Source organism: Ascaphus truei, chromosome 3 (assembly GCF_040206685.1).
Source record: "Ascaphus truei isolate aAscTru1 chromosome 3, aAscTru1.hap1, whole genome shotgun sequence".
Taxonomy (NCBI): Eukaryota; Metazoa; Chordata; class Amphibia; order Anura; family Ascaphidae; genus Ascaphus; species Ascaphus truei.
Window position 1 is genome coordinate 424,810,235 of NC_134485.1, and position 21,395 is coordinate 424,831,629.

At 45.6% G+C, this 21,395-nt stretch overlaps 1 protein-coding gene and 1 long non-coding RNA gene across 2 annotated transcripts in view; one reads left to right on the forward strand and one right to left on the reverse strand.

Moving 5' to 3' along the window:
- PDE2A (phosphodiesterase 2A) overlaps positions 1 to 21,395 on the reverse strand; it is an 818,679-nt gene that overhangs the window by 558,753 nt on the left and 238,531 nt on the right. The window contains exon 2 of the mRNA XM_075593270.1: positions 531 to 594. Within this exon, the coding sequence (XP_075449385.1) occupies positions 531 to 594 (64 nt within the window). The remainder of the gene's footprint in view (positions 1 to 530; positions 595 to 21,395) is intronic.
- On the forward strand, positions 948 to 11,832 carry LOC142490461 (uncharacterized). Its single transcript, XR_012800062.1, has 2 exons — positions 948 to 1,059; positions 11,662 to 11,832. It is a non-coding gene; the product is annotated as an uncharacterized LOC142490461 (long non-coding RNA).

The window sequence follows — 21,395 nt, forward strand, 5'->3', positions numbered from 1 at the left end:
TTCTGGCAGTGAAGGGGTTAAATCCATTAACCAGATGCAAAAAGCCAGAACCTCTTCAGCTTCTCCAGAGCCAGGTGACCCCTGACACCTCGGAACAGGTATCCAATGCAATCAGTTACCCCATACAATCATCACTTTGGAGAGAGGGGGTCATCTGCTAACCCGGGGCTGGGCAACTCCAGTCCTCAAGAGCCACCAACAGGTAAGGCTTTCAGGCTATCCCTGCTTCAGCACAGGTGGATCAATCAGTGGCTCAGTCACAGACTGAGCCACCTGTGCTGAAGCAGGGATATCCTTAAGAGCTGACCTGTTGGTGACCCTTGAGGACTGGAGTTGCCCACCCCCGGGTGAACCCATCGTTTATCATAGTGCACAAATCTCAACTCAACCCCATGTTACGAAGGCTCCTTCAACCCCCCCCCCACCCCACCCCCCAAAAAAAGGGCACAGCATATACACCCAACAACTCCCCAATTTCCTGACGCCAGTAACCAAACCGCGGAGATGAGTAAGGAAGCGTGTTCTCTTACCTGCAGCGCTTCGGAACATGCCGCCGGCGACTCTTCCGCCTTCAGAAAAGCCTGCTGCCCCCGTCTAAAGAAATGAACAACTGCGATAAGTATGCGATGCAAAATCAGGACCATGCTTCCAGCGTCCCCTCTGTAGCCTCTCTCCTGCAATGCTCCCACCCTCGTCTCTCGCTCCTCTGTACCATACACACACACACACACACACACACACACACCCCTCTGCACTTTCAGGTTTGACTACATATATATATAAACACACACATTAATCTGTAGTCCTGTTAGGCTTTCAGGGGTAGGGAGAGAGAGAGAGAGAAAAAGGCACGTCCTATGTGAAATGCTGCCCCTCCCTCACTCCCCTCCCTCGCTCCCTCCCCAAAGGCTCTTAGTGAAAAGGGTTTGTCATCAGGCGCACCTGCTCCCCAGACCGATGGGGCAAGCGGAACGCAGGATCCACATGGCTGTCGCTGCCCGGGGACAGAGGGACAGAGGGGAGCGAGCCCGGTGAAAATGTGCCAGATACAGCACTCCGGTGGGGAAGGGATACACAGCTCGGGGGGTGGAGGTATGGGGGGGTGGGGGTGGGGGGGTGTCACTGGGTCCTAGTGCCAGTACCGATGTGAGAGACCAGCAGCAGCAGCAGCAGCAAAGCCAAGCAGTGATAAGAAGCCCAGCGTATGCCTCGTTCTTCTCCCGTTCAGGTTTTTTTCCTATGCAGATCGGTTACATAGTTGCATAGTTACATAGTAGATGAGGTTGAAAAAAGACGTAGGTCCATCAAGTTCAGCCTATGCTAAATTTAGACAACAGATACTTTATCCTATATCTATACTTACTTATTGATCCAGAGGAAGGCAAACAAAAAACCCCATTAAGGGGAAAAATTAATTCCTTCCTGACTCCAAGAATTGGCAATCGGATTAATCCCTGGATCAACATCCTTCCCATGTATACTTATCTGTCCGTCGACTTCAAAAAGGGGGGGGGGGGTCCCCTCCAGCCAGTCCGCATTAGTTGTGTCAGCCTCTCTACCCGCTATCTGTCTCTTGCACTATTACCCAAATTATCGATTGTACCAGGTATCATATGTATGATATGTAACCTGTGACTGTGTATATATATATATATAATATGTAACCTGTGACTATGTATATATATATATATAATATGTAACCTGTGACTATGTATATATATATATATAATATGTAACCTGTGACTATGTATGTATATATATATATATATATATATATATATATATATATATATATAATATGTAACCTGTGACTATGTATATATATATATATAATATGTAACCTGTGACTATGTATGTATATATATATATATATATATATATATATATATATATATATATATATATAATATGTAACCTGTGACTGTAACTACCTCAATGGAATGCTACTGTGTGTCTAAATGAAGTGCCCCGAATTCAAAAATAAAGGGGGAGGGGGGGGGTCCCGTGCTTGCAAACGCCGGCCTGCCTGTAGAACTCAATGGGGATTATTCATGGGACTGCGATAGTGCAGATCGGGATACTACCGCCCGGTGATGTGAACGGGTATTTCCATGCGGTAGTGCCCTGATCGGCAGTATTGCGGCTTAATGAATAACACCCCCCACCCCCCACTGGGTTTTCACTTTTGCATACACCAGAACACCCTCCTGCTGTCTCTGTAAGCTCTCCCTACTTATCTATTAGATTGTAAGCTCTTTGGATCAGGGACTACTTTTTCTATTGTTACCTTTATGTCTTAATTATTCTTATTATGTGCTATATTGTTTTGTCACGTGTATTACAGTACTGCTGGGAAGCGCTGTGTGCATGGATGGTGCTATATAAATAACTATATAAATACAGGGGACTTTATAGACTTTAATGGGATCACCTTATACCAGGGGGTTCTCAACTCCAGTCCTCAAGACCCCCCAACAGGTCAGATCTTCAAGATATCCCGGCTTCAGCACAGGTAATCAACTGGTCAGTCTTGACAGCTCATGTTTTCAGAATATCCCTGCTTCAGCACAGGTGGCTGAATCAGTGACTCAGTCGACTGAGCCACTGATTGAGCCGCCTGTGCTGAATCAGGGATGTCCTGCAAACCTGACCTGTTTGGGGGGTGGGGGGGGGGTTCTTGAGGACCGGAGTTGAGCACCCCTGCCTTATAAGTCAGAATGAGCATAGCACCCTTTTATACGTTACCAATCTCCCCTTCTCCCCTGTTCTCTAATCTCAAAGCTGCCAAAAAAACAGCAATACATTTATAGTTTCAAAAATGCTGCTGCTGTCGGTGGGGATTTTCTTCTATGTAAGAAATCTGACAGGCTATTTTTCACAGCTGCCAACTGTGATGCAAAAAAAAAAAGGACCAGATGTATCCGAGAAACACATTAAAAGGAAGTCTGTTTAGATTTTTTTTGCAGAGGCTTTTAACGTGGAGCTGCGCGAGAGGTTAATGTGCAAAATATAGGAAATTGCTCTCGGTGCCAAGATTTGCACCTGGATTGAGAACCAGTTGAATGACAGACAGCAGAGAGCTGTCCTGCATGGGACGTATTCTATTCACGATGGGGCTAGAATTGCAAGGGGAGTGCCTCGAGGTTCAGCACGGGGATCACTGCTTTTTAACTTGTTTATTAACCTTTACACTGCTGAGATTCTGGCAGTGCCACTGGATCTTGGGCCGTGACTGCCAGTCACATCCGCTTCGATGTGGACGTCCTCTCTCCGATAGAGCAGTCAGCCCTATCATCCACTGAAAAAAATACATTTTCATGATGATGCTCGTCTAAAGAGCAGCAAAACGGTTAATTGCCTCGTGATTGGCTTAGAGGAGGTGTGAGCTAACTTTTTAGTTTGCGCCCCCGTGCCTGCTCTCCCCCCCCCCTCCCCCTCACCTATTCGCCAGTGTTTTCTGAAGTCAGGACGTCGTGTGACGTTGCGTTGCCGTTTGACGCCATGGCGACACGTCACGCCAGAAGCCGGCGGAGATCAGGTAAGGAAGTTACAGAGGCCTCCGGCGCGTTCCCCCGGCATTTCATTGAAATGCTTTGGGGAAGAGCGCGGGTCCTCTGTAAGCACTACGACCCCGCCAGAAAATCTCGTGCCCCCCCCACGCTTCCCGGGAATGGCGCCCGTATGCGCCCCCTGGATTAAAGAACAAACTCCATTTTCGCTGATTAAGGCAGGGGGTAGCCAACTCCAGTCCTCAAGGGCCACCAAATAGGTCATGTTTTGAGGATATCCATGATTCAGCGTAGGTGACACAATCACCTGTGCTGAAGCAGGGATATCCTTAAAACATGACCTGCCTGTGGCCCTTAAGGACTGGAGTTGGCTACTCCTGCTCTAAGCTATGTAATAAAGTATGTAAGTAAGTGTAAAAGTATGTAATTTCTCTACAGAAGGACACGGACACGCTGGAAATTTGAATAGGAGTAACAACAAGACTTGCATAAGGGCACGTTATGCAAGTAAACGCATCAATAATGTGACGTTAAGAATATGCTAATGAGCTCAAATAACAGCTGTGATTTTTGCATATAGTTAAGGGAATATCACGTTAACTAAGGGAGCGTAAAGTTCATTTCTGGTTAATAGGTACTAACACATTTATGTTTCATTAGTGCACAATGTCAGGCAGTAGCTTCAAAGATTACCTGGATATTATCAAACATAAAATGTTGTACAAATGGAAAGAAAGAGCCTAATTTTGCAACTGTATACATCCTTGGGAAGACCACACCTTGAATACGGAGTACAGTTTTGAGTACCATAACCCCCAAAAAGTCCCTTCGTAACTGGAAGATGATCAGAGAAGAGACACTAAATTAATAATGGGGCTGGAAAGGAGGAATAACTACCCAAATTAGAATTGTTTACAAGTACATCTAAAGTCCAACACAAGGAACTTTCAAAGAACGTTTTATCCCAAAGACAGTACGAATGACACAAGGTCATTCCTTGGGATCACAGGAAAGGAGATTTGACCAGCAGCAAATTAAAGGGTTCTGTACAGCAAGGGCAGTGACGATGTGGAATTTATTACTGATGGAGACCGATAGCTTTTTAGAAAGTAAAGGTAGACAGGCATATGATAAATATATTAATCATAAGAATGAAATTGACCCAGAGAAATCTCATCGCCATTACTGGAATCAGGATGGGATTTGTATTCCTATTTTTGAGACATACAGTAATTAGCAAATGTTCCCCTGGGTTTTTTGTATTTGCCTTCCTCTGGATCAATATAACTAGAAATATAGGCTAAGTACCTCACCCAATTAGAATTTAACTAAGATTGCACTCAATGGATATATATTATGTCTTTTAACCTAATTTACTACAGTATGTTACAACGTGACAATTTGCTTCTGTATAAGTCTGCTGCTATTTGTCTTCCCAACTGGACGGCTTTAATTAAATACTTCGCCCCCTCCTATCCCCCATACCCCTTTGTAGTTATTTTTGCTCCTGTTTTGCAGCAAAGGGACATTCATTAAAAGTCCCCAATGTAACAAAGTATATTTTGCTTCCATTCCCCCCCCCCCCTCAGTAAAGGAACAAGATGTTCCCCATAAAACACCCCCCCCCCCTCCATCCCCCTTAGGTGGGAAGCAGGGGGTTTCTGGAGCTGAACCGTGTTGATTTCAGCTCTGCGGGTTTAATTATCCCGATCACGTGGATCAATAGGAAAGCCGCGAGGGGTGACATCCCGGCTTCCTATTGATCCTCGTGATGTGGGAGCTTTAAATCCGCCATTTCAATAGCCCCACATAGCCCAGCCTGAGATGCTACCGGCATCCCCTACGGAGGTAAGTATCTCGTGAATTAACACGGTTCAGCTCCGGAGACCCCCTTCAATCCTAGAACTAAGACAATTAAACACACGGAAGCAGGATGGTTGCATTGTGATTGAGCTATTTGGGGAGTGATCACATGGATCAATAGTTAAAATGTGCCTGTTTAACTCATATATAATGATAAAATCTGTCCATGTACAGATCTTTTATTTATTTTTTTGGGTGTGTTTAGAAATGATGACTTTCTTAATCACTAGTGCCTGAAATGTCCATAGCAACCTTCCTACTGTGCTGGGCTACAGGGGGGAAATTCATGTGTAATTCACAGACATTTAATATTTTAAATGCTTATATCTCCTGAATGAAACATCAGATATGAAAAGAAAAAACTCTGTTGCGGATAGATAGATTCGATGAACTACATGAAATGAACTATAAAAAATAAATGTGGGCAGTGTGGATTTTTGCTTTAAGGTGTTACTTGATGCACATGTAACCCCCCCCCCCCTTTTAGAATTACTATCTCCTTAAGGGGGTTAACTGTGTGGGCCCACATAGAATAACGCCCCTTTAACATGCTGGGGTACTAGGCGGAACCCTAGCCCGCCCTCTTCTGCCCAGTGATAGTGACATCACAGAAGTTGAGAGACACAAAGGTGGGACCTCACTGTATATAGTATGTATGTGTTCAGTGTATAGATAGGATAAGGATTGCATTTTTATTGTTTGACAGTTAGTGAAAGTGTCCCGATTAGATAGTGACCCTGCTATGGTCCCCTGCTACGCTCGTAGTTAATATAGCGGTAACCAACGCTCTGTGGGGGCTCCACAAGGTGCAGCCCCGAGGGATAGTTGGATCAGCTCCTCTCAAGGATCCATAGCTGGCCCTACTCCCGATTGCCTCGGGGTGGCATGCAGTGCCCGAGAGGGAGACATTGATCACAGACAGAGAGAGGGTAGCACAAGGCCTGACAGGAGCCCCTAAAAGATGGAACTCTCCCAAAGCCATCCAGAAGAGGTCTTCATTAAGTAACAAAGGAGATCAAGCCTCAGCACCTTCCTAGCGGGCTGAGATAGAGGCAGCTAGGGAAGACAGCACAAGAGAGCATGCACTTATGTCCATACCAGATCACTGTGTATGTTGATGTAACAATAAAGCTGCTGTTGAATTAATAAAGTTCCCGGCGCCCATCATTGCTACTTCACCGCCCACCCAACACCCTGACAAGGTAATCCATTCGAAGTAAGCCAAGGTAAGAGACATTAATGCAAACTCCATAAGAGCCGGGCAGGAAGGGTTACACACATATTGCACTACAATGGATGCATCAAATTCTGCATTCCATGGTGCCATTTTCCCCCAAACCAGCTTCATTCACCCATCTCCACTTAAAGACCGACATTGGAGAAACTACACACAGGAACCTATTAGGATTCCAATACCCAGAATCCTCGTCTGCAACATGGCAGTAAAAACCATGGAGCCCCCTCCAGACAGTATCCGGCCGCCTTCCTAATAATTCCTTTCATAATCAATACATAGGGTTTCTCAATCCCTCACAAAACAGCCATGCTCCGCGCGTCATAAGAAAATATAGATAGGGTCAGAAAGTTGCTATGCAAACTCTTCTGGACTTGTGCTTACTTGTGCAAAGTGGGACCGCCCCTGGTAAACAAGAATGTTCCGTAGCTCTCGGTGCAGACGCCTTGTATTCCGTCACTGAGCAGCTCGGGAATGTACGAACACCTCATTCACACACTCCTTATACATTCTACCCTTACTCCATACAGCCAGACAAACAATCCCTCAAGAGAGATCAGGTTTCCAGGATATACCTGCTTCAGTCAAAGACTGAGCCACCTGTGCTGAAGCAGGCTCTTCGCCTGAGCCACTGATTGAGCCGCCTGGGCTGATCAGGGATATCCTTAAAACCTGGCCTGTTTGGGGGGGTTTGATGAGTGGAGTTGAGAACCCTGCCATAGAGAACCTGTGTCTGACAGGAGAAAAACGCCCAGGGCAACTCTCCTTATCAGACTGATCATCTGTCTTATCTTGCTCCCAGATGTGAGCAGCAGGGCAGATACAGAAGAAGCCAATATGTCCAAGGGGCTTCCCCTGTACTGGAGTTTCTCTCAATCACCGTTGACGTCAATGCTAGTTGCTGGGCGGCCGTGTCCCGATTGGCACTCTTGCAGTTGAATGACCCATACGATAGCATATGCAAAAACCCTGCCGCATTGATTCCTAAGTTGCAGAGATCATGTCAGAGTAATATATCAGGTTTTGGAATAACCCCCCCCCCCCCTCCGTTGTTGTGAGTAGTGTGAGCACTGCAGGGTGGCTCAGCTATCTCTTCCTGGGGGTCATGTGACTGCTTGTTGCCGAGATAACATGATGGTTGTTGGCATTTTAACAGAATAACAGCCGGGCTGAGGTGCTGTTACCCTACAAGACTAAGAAACTGGTGTCAAACGTATGGCAACATCAAGAAGCGAGTGAGTGCGTCTGCGTGTCTTCCACCAGGCCCCAAAACCAGGCTCTCTACACTCCGTGCAATCAGGCACATAATGGGACATTGCCAATCAGGATTCTACGTGCCCTGAGGTTAACTCCGCACCATACAGAGGATATGTCAGAGTGACGCCCGTAATGGAGCTTATTAGCATCGCTTTAATGTCATGTTCAGTGGCTGATTTAAAAAAAATGCTGCCCTTCGGCACTTCCCTGGTGCCGACCTCATCCTCCAGCGCTGCCATCCCGTTGCCATGGCAATGTGACCCGTTTCCGGCCAGGCATTCGTGATCGGCGCTTGCTGATCGCGCATGCGCACGAGCGGCGGGCAAGCGCTGATTGCGCATACTGTCCCCAAAATGTTGTCGCCTTAGGCCATAGGCTAATGGGACATCCGCCAGTGGTCACGTTATTTCAGGATGGCGCTCCATTATCTTCCAATGACGTGGCACCGTACAAGTCGTGGCCTTACTCTCTGCCACACTGGAATAGGGCTTTTGGAGGAGGGTAGAGGGAAGTAACACGTCTTTATTTAAGTCGCACCCAAACCTGGCGTTACTCCCACCCAAACTCGGAGATATGGCTTTTTGTCTCGAGCCTCTGCCCTAAGTCAGTGTGCGGATGGGAGTAACGCCCGGTTTAGTTAGGGCCTAAATAAAGTCACGTTACTTTTTGCCGTTAACATTAACGGATCTGTGGGAGATCTTCTTGTTCTAGCGGCTCGTTTGCATTTAATTTTACCCAACGCCCGTTGTTCATACTGCTCGGCTTCTTAACGCCACGTACAGCTTTAACGCGGGTTTAGTGAGTCTGGCCGTACTGTGCTATAAGAACATAAGGGTCAAAGGCCTTTTTACAGTGACTTTTTTTTACATGTGAAAATACCAAGAATTAGGAAATTATCTATTTTCTATTAATGTAAACTCACTGTAGAACATTTGATGCTTTCTACAGTGACTCCTACCTTACCTTTACCCGTACCCATACCTTACTCATAGCTGACCCTTACCCGTACCTTACCTTTACCCTTACCCATACCTTACCCTTACCTTTACCTGCTATGAGCTAAAATACGACAGCTGCTCTCAGAACCTCTGTATAATATAGGTTCTAGTGCTACGTTAAAACACAACGCTAAATATGTTGCTTTTTAGATCCTCTAAACCGTTACATCGCCTGAGATTGCATTAAAAAGCTTTGGAAAGAAGTTTGTGTTTGTAAATCAATGTGTGAACTGGCCAGTGACCATCTTCAGGTCCCAGTGTCAGCTGTTTCTATAGCGTCATTGTATCGGCCATATGCAGGCACCAGCATTAGATTGTCAGCTCTGTGGGACACTCTTACCTGCAAACTTCAATATACAGAGCAGCGCGAGATAAGAATAATACCTATTCTATATCCAGCAAAACATCAAATAAGCGCAATGAAACTTACACTCTCCTGTCTCACTGACAGCGATATAAATGCATGTACTTCCAGCCCCTTTCATGCCCATATTTACCACATTGGATACCTTTTCTAAATAGTACAGTACTTATTGAGCAACATAAAATTCCATAACGCTTGGACCACTAGACTGAGTTCACATTTGAATGGAATACTGGTTACCAGTCTTTCTGCTCCAGTAGCAGGTGCTGATCAACTCTCTAAAGCCAGATGATAGCTCCTCTGGGGGAGATTTGGGAGTCTGGGGGGAGTGGAATGGGGGGTGGAGGGTTGGGGGGGGGGGAAGAGATGTACAGTATATACAAGAGTGGTTTGTAAGGAGCACACTCTAGTGGGAGATAGAAAGTACTGCATCCTGTGCCTAACTACTTCTCTGCTTGGGCAAGAATAATCATGTGTTGTTTGATAGAGCCCTGACAGTGAACACACGGAACATTACCAAGCAGGATGAGTCCCTGCTCCGAAATTTTACAATCCTCATTTCTTTTGGTGTCTGAGGCAGAGGGAGACAAGGCCCCAAGGATAGCTACACTGGGATTCAACGCTAACTCCCCATCGCCAAAGGCAGTGTTCTTACTACCAAGATGGACCTTGAGCCCAGTGCAAAGGGAGTGATTTATCAGCCTGCAGGGTGGAAAACCGGCTGTACTGTTATTGTTAACAGTGGGATTTTCTCTTGTTGATAAATCTGCTGCTGTTTTTGCAACCGGGAAACTCTCACAAATAGCTGCCTTTGTCTTTATTGATCTGTGTGTAACACATGTATCCCCCCCCCCCAGATCTCATCTAGGGACATTTGTGGGAGAACTACACATATTACCAGGTGTGGTGCAATACCTGTGTTAGGCTCACAGGAGGCATGAGCCTCCGCTGATGGGAACCTGGGGTGTACCCTAGAACGATACTTACAGCGCCTCCACCTGTGCAGGATTCTAGAGTGTAGAATAACCCCTGACACAGGAACCACATACAGTAAGTACTTACACCAGGTTATGGATAAACAGTTTACTATATGCAGAACACAGATAACCATATAACAATAACAGTGTCACCCTGTAACACTAGGCCTCACAGGGCCATAACACCACACCATATACCCAAGAGTCCCAAAAGTCCCCCTCCCACCCAAGTGTGAGACAGCGCTGCCCACTAGTTTGAGATGAGGGTTGTGCACTTGGTGTATAATACCAGCCGGGTTTGTCCACACCCGGACGCGCATATGAGCTGGACTTGAGATCCCTTGCTCCAGAAGGATGATCCCACGTCGTGATTCGCTTCTACGGTGGATGGCTCCCGCATGGAGGGATCCACCTTTGGAATGTCTCTATCTCTGCAAGCTGCAGAGTGTGATCCAGTCTTATTACCAAGGGCCAAGATATAACGCTTCCTGGCTATAATCCTCACTTATGCTGGCTCTACAGGACCCTGTCCCTATACTATGGGGAGTCCCTGCAGCAGCCACAAGCTGAGGTGAGTCGGGGACTAGATGGGGCCTAAGGAGATCTCTGGCCTAGTGCAGGGGCTACTTGCCTCCCTGCACATGCACACCCTACCCTCTCTGTGTCCCAGCTCCGACTGACTTCCTGGCCTGAGCGTGCCAAATGTATCTCTCTCCTTGCAGGAGATCTGGCCGCGCGATTGGCTCCCTGGCGTCACGTGGTTAGCAGCCCCAGTGGCTGCTGGGTATTGTAGTCCCTTGTGGAGCTCTTTCCTATTGGGGCCGCGTGCGCCTACTCTGTAATGGCCGCTGCCGCTTGCAACTGCGCATGCGCGTCTCTGAGCAGGCCCTGAGCCACCTAGCCCATTCCGCGATCGCTAAAATGGCTGCCGCAACTTCTGTGTATGCGCAGGCCTCTGTGCATGCGCGAGCACATTAAACATGGGGGCGCCCTGCAACGGGAGCCGCCGGCCAGCCCGTCGCCATCCGCAACCGCCCCCACCCTAGGGGAGGTAAGGAAGGGGGAAACGTAGGGTCGGGGAGACAGAGGGGACCTGGCTACATGTGTTACCATCCGGAATACAGTGGAACTGTCCCACCAGTGTTAGGCATTGTTCTAACTCAAGCGAGTCAGACAGCACAATGTCTGGGAATTTTGGATCGCACTCAGTACCTTGCTGTGATTTTAATTGGGTTTGGTAACGGGAGGGTGTGGATACAGAGCAGAATGTGACCAGCGAGAGAGGGAGGCTGCTCTCTGTTTGCAGGTTGCAAAGTGGGAAGTTCAAGGAAAGGATTTTCTAGCCACCTGTCTCTAAGCTGGCAGCATTAATCAGATGCAAATGATCAATAATTATGGGTGACTCTTCTTCACTGGTTTAAACGTTTGTAACCTTAATGGATTTTTTTTTACCTTGCAGACTGATAGTCCACAGACTGTGTGTCCTAGGGCCAAGAACATATACAGACGGTTCGGATGTCCGGAAAGCAGAATGGTTGGGGGCCCTACTCCGAAAAACAACATGCTGCCAAATATTTCAAGTGCTGGCTGTAGTGATTTCTGCATATGGGAATAAAGCGTCAATGCCCCAGCTGCTTTAATTAGCTAAATAGCCTGAGATTCCACCAGTGAGAGCCACAGGCAGACGAGTGATCCCCTTTGCACTCACACACTGATGGAGATAAGGACAGTACATGCAGCCGATCTTCATTAGGAACCAGCCATTGAAATCAAATATGGTATCTGTTAGGCAAGTGCTGTTGCAGGGTTTGCCATTGGTGTTCATGTTCGGTGATATCTTAAAAAAGGCTCTCTTCTTAAATAATAAAATATCTCCCAAATAGGGGGACTCTGTGTGTACGACTACCTTAGTCCTATAGTAGAACGGTGTTTTTTTAACCTTTTTTTTGTTAAGGAACCTCATAATTATATTGTGAAATTCTTCAGAACCCCAACCCTCTCTAGTAGCGCGTCTGAGATCAGATGCATTGTAAGGGAACCCAACAATCTCTCATAGCGTGTCTGAAATCGGATGCATTGTATGGATCCCCAACCCTCTCTAATAGCGCGTCTGAGATCAGATGCATTGTAAGGAACCCCAACCCTCTCTAATAGTGCGCCTGAGATCAGATGCATTGTAAGGAACCCCAACCTTCTCTAATAGCGTGCCTGAGATCAGATGCATTGTAAGGAACCCCAACCTTCTCTAATAGCGCGTCTGAGATCAGATGCATTGTAAGGAACCCCAACCCTCTCTAATAGCGCGCCTGAGATCAGATGCATTGTAAGGAACCCCAACCATCTCTAATAGCGTGCCTGAGATCAGATGCATTGTAAGGAACCCCAACCCTCTCTAATAGCGCGCCTGAGATCAGATGCATTGTAAGGAACCCCAACCCTCTCTAATAGCGCGCCTGAGGTCAGATGCATTGTAAGGAACCCCAACCCTCTCTAATAGCGCGCCTGAGATCAGATGCATTGTAAGGAACCCCAACCCTCTCTAATAGCGCGCCTGAGATCAGATGCATTGTAAGGAACCCCAACCTTCTCTAATAGCGCGCCTGAGATCAGATGCATTGTAAGGAACCCCAACCTTCTCTAATAGCGCGTCTGAGATCAGACGCATTTTAAATTTTCTGTATTTGGTACCATTTAAAAATGATCAGAAAATTGCAGGGAAACTTTTAAGGATGTCCAGGGAATCCAAGGGCTCCTTGGAACCCCCGGTTGAAAAACACTGCCCTAGTTTTTTTGGTGGCCCTGAAAAAGGGAAAGACAACAGAGGAGATTGCTCCATTAAGAGTTTTCTGTTTTGTTCTCTTCCCTATTAATGAAATGACAGATGCCAAACAATTACATTACCTTCAGCATATTCATCATTACTATAGATTGCAGAACAGACAGCACGGGGAGCGGAGTCCTTTACAACGGATGTCATAAACAAGCAGTGAAGAATGGATATATTCATCTTCTGCGGGGACCTCTGGGTGTTATTTGTATACCAGATACTCTATTGGATTGTTACAGTATTTGAGAGAGAACGAAAGCATAGCACACAGGCCATTAGAGGGGTCACAGGGTCCCCCTGCAATACAGGAGCTGGCTCATTCCAATTAAGACCTCTCTGACTGATTATGTCCAAGGAACCAGTCACCAATGGGCTCCGGGTCAGAACAAAACCTTGGCTCAATCTGATTAGCTGTTCCTGTAAATGAAAACATGAAACACAGAGAATGTCGATGATCTTTCTGCTGGCTATCACTTAGACTCAAACTAGCTGAAGCTTCTGATGAGACAATAATTATTATTATTTATTGCACACAGCAATCTAGACATTAAAATAGTACAATATAGTACCATTGGAAACCCGAGGTTAGATTGCAGAGTAATAATGTACAGGCACACCCCGGTTTAAAGGACACTCACTTTAAGTACACTCGTGAGTAAGGACATATCGCCCAATAGGCAAACGGCAGCTCACTCATGCGCCTGTCAGCACGTCCTGAACAGCAATACCGGCTCCCTACCTGTACCGAAGCATCGATAAGTGGGAAAAAGGTAGTGCTTCACAGTAGGTACATTTTCGCTTTACATACATGCTCTGGACCCGTTGCGTATGCTAACGCGGGGTATGCCTGTACATTAGTATAGAACGTGTTACACGGGTTAGTGTTCTCCTGCCTATCTATATTGCACCTTTAACCCATTAATACTGATTATGTGGAATGGTTTTGGAACACTAGAATAAAGGAAAATCCTGCCACATAGGATTGCATTGTTTGGTAACACACAGTACAATTACAAAGCAATTTCCGTTTCCACAAAACAGTTTTCATACAAATCATCTCTCAATTGCCAACAGGCCGAATACTGCAGGTGGAACAGGGCTTTACATACATGCTTCCGACCCATTGCGTACGTTAATGCGGGGTATGCCTGTATGTAGTGGAATAAAACATGTACATCAAATATTTTTTTCCTAAAGAGCTTACAATCGGATATGTTGTGGAATGGAAATGAATAGATCTAACTCACAAACTAGTAAAAGTGCATCAACTTGACAATAAAAATGTGGGCGACGTAAGGCAGGGTGAGATATGATAAAGTTGTACAAAAATACGATATTGCATCACATTTACACATGTTCTCATTCGGACAGCATTCTAATTGGAAATGTAAGATCTAATATTCATTCTGCATTTCATCTTAGCGTCTGACCTGCTTTATACTGTAGGAATATAATTGTGCCGCAGGAATTAGATCACATGAAAAGGTTTTCCTTGCAGGAAAAAGGGCGAGATATAATGGGTTAAAGTCATAACGAGAAGGTGTGAACTCTTCAGCGCCTTAAGCCCATTTTATTAATGGCCTCTTTGGCAGCAGAGTGCTTGGCCAAAGAAAAGTTAACCCCAGATGCAAAACTTTCTCGGGAGAACACAAACCAAGCAAACTGTGCCTTTGTTTCCGGCAAAAAAACCTCTATCCTCAAAGAGCGCAAGGATTCCCCAAACCTTTGAGGGAGGAGGAGAGAGAGTGAGATAGAGAGAGTGTGAGTGAGAGTGTGAGAGAGAGTGTGAGAGAGTAAGAGAGAGAGTGAGTGTGAGAGAGAATGTAAGAGCGTAAGAGTGATAGAGTGAGAGAGAGTAGGGAGAGAGTAGAGAGAAGAGAGAGGTAGAACAGAAGTCCTATTTAGCTGAGTACCCACTGACTTATACACCTCCAAAAACACTCATCTGCACAGCTACCCTCAGATTGGATTCCCATGAACAATACTTCCCTGCTGAGAGCATACAGAGAGTCCCGGGCAGCCCCAGATTTGAGGGCGCGTGCGTCCTAATGTTACCATGACGCACTTTGTGCTGAGCTATTTTAAGGTCCCGAGAATCTCAGGAATGTGTTTGTGAAGCCCGGCTGGACTGGGTTGGACATTTGTTCTGAAGGATTGAAAGCCGTGCACCCCGACACTTGTCTCATCTGTTTGGGGAAGTGCCCTGCCGGGCGTACGTATGCAAAAGAAAAATCGGGGATATACCTTGAGTAGAAAGAGGATCTTACTGGACGTACAATGCAGACAGGCCAAGGTTAGGAGACTAAAGAGAACCACGTGATGGACACTTCCTACGTAAAAACCACACTGCCTGCCGCTGGTAACACTGGGTATCAAATTGCAATATACAAAAATAGGTCACTTCTAACTACTGCAGTATGCAGCATCTTATACTTATCCAGGTCTTATTGATCTCATGTGCTGCCCTTCTGGTTAGGAAGGAGTTAAGGATTAATATTAAATAATAAAAAGGATACAGACATTCCTGCCAATTTACCCCAAATCCATACTTCATTTCCTGATCCAGGGCGGTGTTTCCTTTTGACCACTCTATCATGCCAAAGTTGGTAAGAGACTAGCAAATGGGGATAGAAAACCAGGACTGGAGCATGAGTTGGTAATCATGCATACAACAGGGGTTCTCCACCCGGTCCTCAGGCCACTCAATCAATACTGTAATAATCAATGCTCATTTGCAAATGTTTGTTGTAAATAAAAATATCACTTGTGAGCACATTCGCACATCTCAGACAGATGCCGTTCCCCATTATCTCTTAGCATACAGTGCTTCCACTGCAGCCAGGGATTCTGGGTAATGATAATGAGCACTCCGTGTGGCACTCTTTGATGCTTCTTATCTATTTTAACATAGATGCCTATAGGCTTCTGACTGTCACATTACACGGCTTTTCAGCACTGCCTGGGTCAAAGAAGGTACATCCAATGGGTATTTCTGGAGGGGGCCCAGGAAGAGAGGCTTTCTGAATAGAATACAATACTCTGTACAGGTATACCCCGGTTTAAGGACACTCACTTTAAGTACACTCGCAAGTAAGGACATATTTTCAACATGCCCCCCATACCCCTGTGTCCGTACGCTCGCTTCGCGAGTACGGACACTTATTCTGCCCTACAGACCGCCGTAGTAGTGACGCGCTGATTCCCCTCGCCCAATAGGCAAACGGCAGCTCGCGCATGCGCCTGTCAGCACGTCCTGAACAGCAATACCTGCTCCCTACCTGTACCGAAGCATCGATAAGTGGGAAAAAGGTAGTGCTTCACAGTAAGTACAGTTTCGCTTTACATACATGCTCTGGACCCGTTGCGTATGCTAACGCGGGGTATGCCTGTACATTAGTATAGAACGTGTTACACGGGTTAGTGTTCTCCTGCCTATCTATATTGCACCTTTAACCCATTAATACTGATTATGTGGAATGGTTTTGGAACACTAGAATAAAGGAAAATCCTGCCACATAGGATTGCATTGTTTGGTAACACACAGTACAATTACAAAGCAATTTCCGTTTCCACAAAACAGTTTTCATACAAATCATCTCTCAATTGCCAACAGGCCGAATACTGCAGGTGGAACAGGGCGTCCGCTTCTCGGCACATCCTCATTTAAAATCATCAATACGCCACTAAGTGTATCAATTTGGGGCCCCAATTTACAGCTGAAGGCTGCATCGGGCTTCAATGGGCTGAACATTTCTGCCAAGTGTCTACTTATTGTAAATCACGTGGGGAGCTCTCCAGCAATTAATCCGAAGATAATGAAGTGACGCCTTAACGTGGAACTGATCCCAGATGGAAAGTGATGAGACGCGAAATAGCGTGTCTGAGATCAGACGCATGCGGATGAGATAAACATCTTGGGGGCATTGCGTGTTCCATCAACAAAGTTCAAAGTGTGATCGTTAGTGGGTAGGAAGTACTGTTACTTTCTCCTTTCCACACCCAGAATATTACTACTTTTATTTATTTACGGATTTCAGAAAGCACCTCACTCATTCAATTTTACAACAAAGATAATACAAAATACCACATGTGAGCACATTCACATGTCTCGGGCAGCTGTGCAACCGTTATCTCCCAGCATACAGAGCTTCCACTGCAGCCAGGGTTTCTGGGAAATGGCATGGAAATTATACGGTGACTAGATTTGAAAAAGTTAATACTGAAACACAGTAAAAAACATATTTATTAAACAAATTATATCACTTAAAAATAAATATTATAATGGTATTTGTCCAATAGCGTCCCCCATTATGCTGTATTATTAATTATCTCTTTCCCCCTTTCCCCAGTCTCTCTCCCCTTTCCCCAGTCTTTCTCTCCCCCTCCCCCCCAGTGTCTCTACCTCTTCCCCCCAGTGTCTTTCCCTCTCCCCCCAGTTTGTCTCCTTCCCCCAGTTTCTTTCTCTCGCCCCCTGCCCCTAATCTTTTTCTCTCTCCTCCAGTCTCTTTATCTCTCCTGCTCCCCAAGTCTCTCTCCCTCTCCCACAGTCTCTTTATCTCTCTCCCTCCCCCCTGACCTTTCTCCCCCGGCCCCCCATTCAGCACTTTACAAAAACAATACAGCACAGGGAATTATAATACGATAAGCACAAGAAAGTCAGATAGTCAGGAAAGGAGATCCCTGCCCCGGAGAGCTTACAATCTAAGATGTCTGTTGGGAGAGTTACAGAGACAGCAGGTGAGGGAATAAGTTCAGTAGATGGCAGTGCTTGGCCAGAATGGGTGGTAGGAGCAGTAACCATGAGTGCAGGCTGTTGAGATGCTTCATTTAAGAGGTGGGTGAAGGAATTCCACAGGTAAGTGGCAGTGAGGGGAAAGGGTTTAAGGTGAGAGAGAGCAGTGGAGGTGAAAGGGGTGGAAAGGAGACAGTTATGGGTAGAGTGCAGAAGACGAGCAGGGGCATAGCGAGAGATTAAATGGGATATGAAGAAAGGAGCAGATGAGTGGAGAGCCTTAAAGATAAGGAGGAGGACATTGTTGTGATCCAGTGTTGTCTTACACATGGAAATGTCAAACAAAGCTTTCCTATCGGCCCGTGCTACTGTGATCGTGGATACAGTAAACTAACCCATCAATATGGCACCTACACTGTCCAATTAAACCATACATTGTGGGGAGTTCAATTCACATTCTAATGTTAATCATATTTGTATTGTGCTTTAATCTTCTTTAATTGGAGACCTGATTTATGACAAGTTTTAAGAGTACCAAAGATCAGTACCTGCCAACAAACCCCCAGGTAACAATTTGAGGAGGATCCAGTCCTCGCTCTGCATTCCCCTTTGGTTTGTCCATTAGCAACTTGGCATAACAAGGTAGCATTTGAGTAAAAGATCAGCCTTGATCATTATCAATCTAATAATGTGGAGTAAATTGGCAGGAATATCCACCGTAGATATAGTGTGTGCTCTTAAAATTTGATTTTTGCTGCTTTATTTCAAAGTTGATTCACGCACAAAAACTTTAGATTCATAGTTATTTTTGACCTATTTGTTATTTTCTACAGACCTGTGCTAAGTGAGACTGTCCAAGGTAATCCTGGAGGTTTGATGGATATAGATCTGCATAACAATAAAGGGTTAATAACATTGTTTGTTTTTTTATGTAAGCCTCTGCTAAGTTAGTCTGTAATATGTATATATATGTAACTTTACGAACTCATAATAAACAAGGGGTGACATACTGTACAGGTATAGTAGGTATATCATGGAACTACATCTCTAATGATGCCATGTGGAGGTCCAGCATACACAGCTGGTCAGTCAGCAAAGAAGATGGGACTCTAATCCAATAGGCACTCTGGAAGAAGTGGGTTTTCTGGAGTTCGTCTATCCAGCCAATCCCATCCATGCGTAAAAGAGAAAGAAACAAGCGCAAAAACTGTGAATAAAATAAAATAAAGGATACGATACAGTCCAGAAATGAGGATCTCTTTGATGGGTGCCGCACCGGGTGGCAATAAACCACTTGAGTCGTTGAGGAAAAAGGGGGTTCCAAGTGCGCACAATCTCATCAGAGTATATGGAAAAGGGGAAAAAAGAACACACAATAGTGTAACACTGTATAATACAGTTTGATCAAAGAAGGTAATGCACTCACATTTTATGCAGTCAAACGGGCATTTCGGTTACTGAGTTTAACCACACTGATGTTGCGGGTTCTCTGTGGACCTCCTGGAGTGACTGGCAGCCTTTAAATAGAGCATTAGGAGATTAGATTGCCCTTGTTTACTCTAGGATTCACCTGCCAGACACAAGGATCGGACAGAGTATCCTGTCAACGGTGACCCTGTACTACACTGCGGACCCTATCGTTGGAGATCATCTGCACTGCAGGAGGTATCCACTGCTGGAGCTCCACAGAGAACCCGCAACATCAGTGTGGTTAAACTCAGTAACCGAAATGCCCGTTTGACTGCATAAAATGTGAGTGCGTTACCTTCTTTGATCAAACTGTATTATACAGTGTTACACTATTGTGTGTTCTTTTTTCCCCTTTTCCATGTACTCTGATGAGATTGTGCGCACTTGGAACCCCCTTTTTCCTCAATCCCATTCATGGACAATAATGGGAAAAGGGACCCTACAATAGTACAATATTGGGGTATCATCCCACAGCTCTTTCTAGGTAGAGCTCTCCTCTGACATCTCTCTTTTGGAAGCACTTATCCTGGCTGCTATCTGCTCCCCCTGGCTGATTGGGTCTTGGTTCTGATGTCACTGAGACCTGGTCGGCTTGCTGGGGCATTGAGTGAAAAAATCCCAGAACAGATTACAAGCCTATATTAGCCATTCCAATCAGAAGCCATTATTGCCTTGATCTCATGCAATTTCCACAGGCTTATGTAGGTTAGTACTGTACTGTATCATTCTAGACATTGCTCACTTTAGTACTTCAATAGAATGTAGCTTTCTGGTGTTGTTCGTATATCATCGGTGAGTTTCTCCATTATTTTAGTTACCCATTAAAAGTTCATTTTTATCACCTATCATCATTTCACTACAGAGGGGACCGGAGTGCCCACATCTGGGGTTGCTCTTCCTGTATCCTTTCTCACTGACTGCCCCACACCTCTGGAATGCCCTTCCCCTCAATATCTGAGTAGCACCCTCTCTATACACCTTTAAGACCATCCTTAAAACACACCTGCTTAAGGAAGCATATGAGTAGCTCTGTGGCTGTTAATTAACAGCTCATACATAAACTTTGGCCCCTTGCAGACGCACCCATGAGAACGCCCTCCTACTGTCTCTGTACGTTCTTCCTAGATACCAATTAGATTGTAAGCCCCTCGGAGCAAGGATCCCTTTTCCTAAATGTTACTTTTATGTCTGAAGCACTTATTCCCATGATCTGTTATTTGTATTTGTTATTCATATGATTGTCACGTGTATTACTGCTGTGAAGTACATACATACATACATACATATGTAACGGTTTAACGGGCCCCCACCCAATGTCACATTGGCCCCTGTGGTCTACTGGCCCCATTACATGTCTGTGTGATGTGTGGTGCACCTGCTGGCAACAGGACTCCTGAGTCTCCCGCTTGGTTGGTATGGGGAATATCACCATGACAGGCGTCTGAGGTAGTGTGCTTAGAGTCCTACTCACATTTGGTTACAGCGCCTCCACCCCATCAGGATCTCTGCGGCAGCAGGGGAAGTATCTGATGGGGAAATCCTTCATGGTGCAACCTTCTATGGAATAACTTCACTCTCACACAGAAGGAATCTTTTGAACCAGGGCATCTTTAATGACATCTTCATGGACAGACTGCCCCTCATAGCGGTCGTGCTTAGCCGCTCATCTTGTTGAGGTACCCCCATTCAGAAGGTTCCTCCTTTCTGCAATAGAGTTGGTTCACCTCTCCCCTGAGGGAGATCACCATCTGTGCCAGGTCCCTGGACACAGTGTGTAGTCAGCTTGCACTTGACTATGACAGCCTTGTTAACCACTAAGAACGTAGACTCAACAACAACCCTAACTTTTGGCAGTGCTGTGTCTTATATAACCTCCAGAAACAGACCCACCTCTTTGTGTCACTAACAGTGGACACAAAGCATGTTGTCACTTCCATTGTTACATATGACACTTCACCAGGGTTTGAGGGCAAACCTCCATGATTGTTGCTAGCATACCTGCATACTTTCCAGGCTTAATGCCAGCATGAGAAAGAGATGTACACCATTTTTACACATGGCTACACATACATACATACATACATACATTCATACATACATACATACATACATACATACATATCCTAGGGCAAGCGCCTTTCCCTTTTCATTTAGGCCGTGTGTA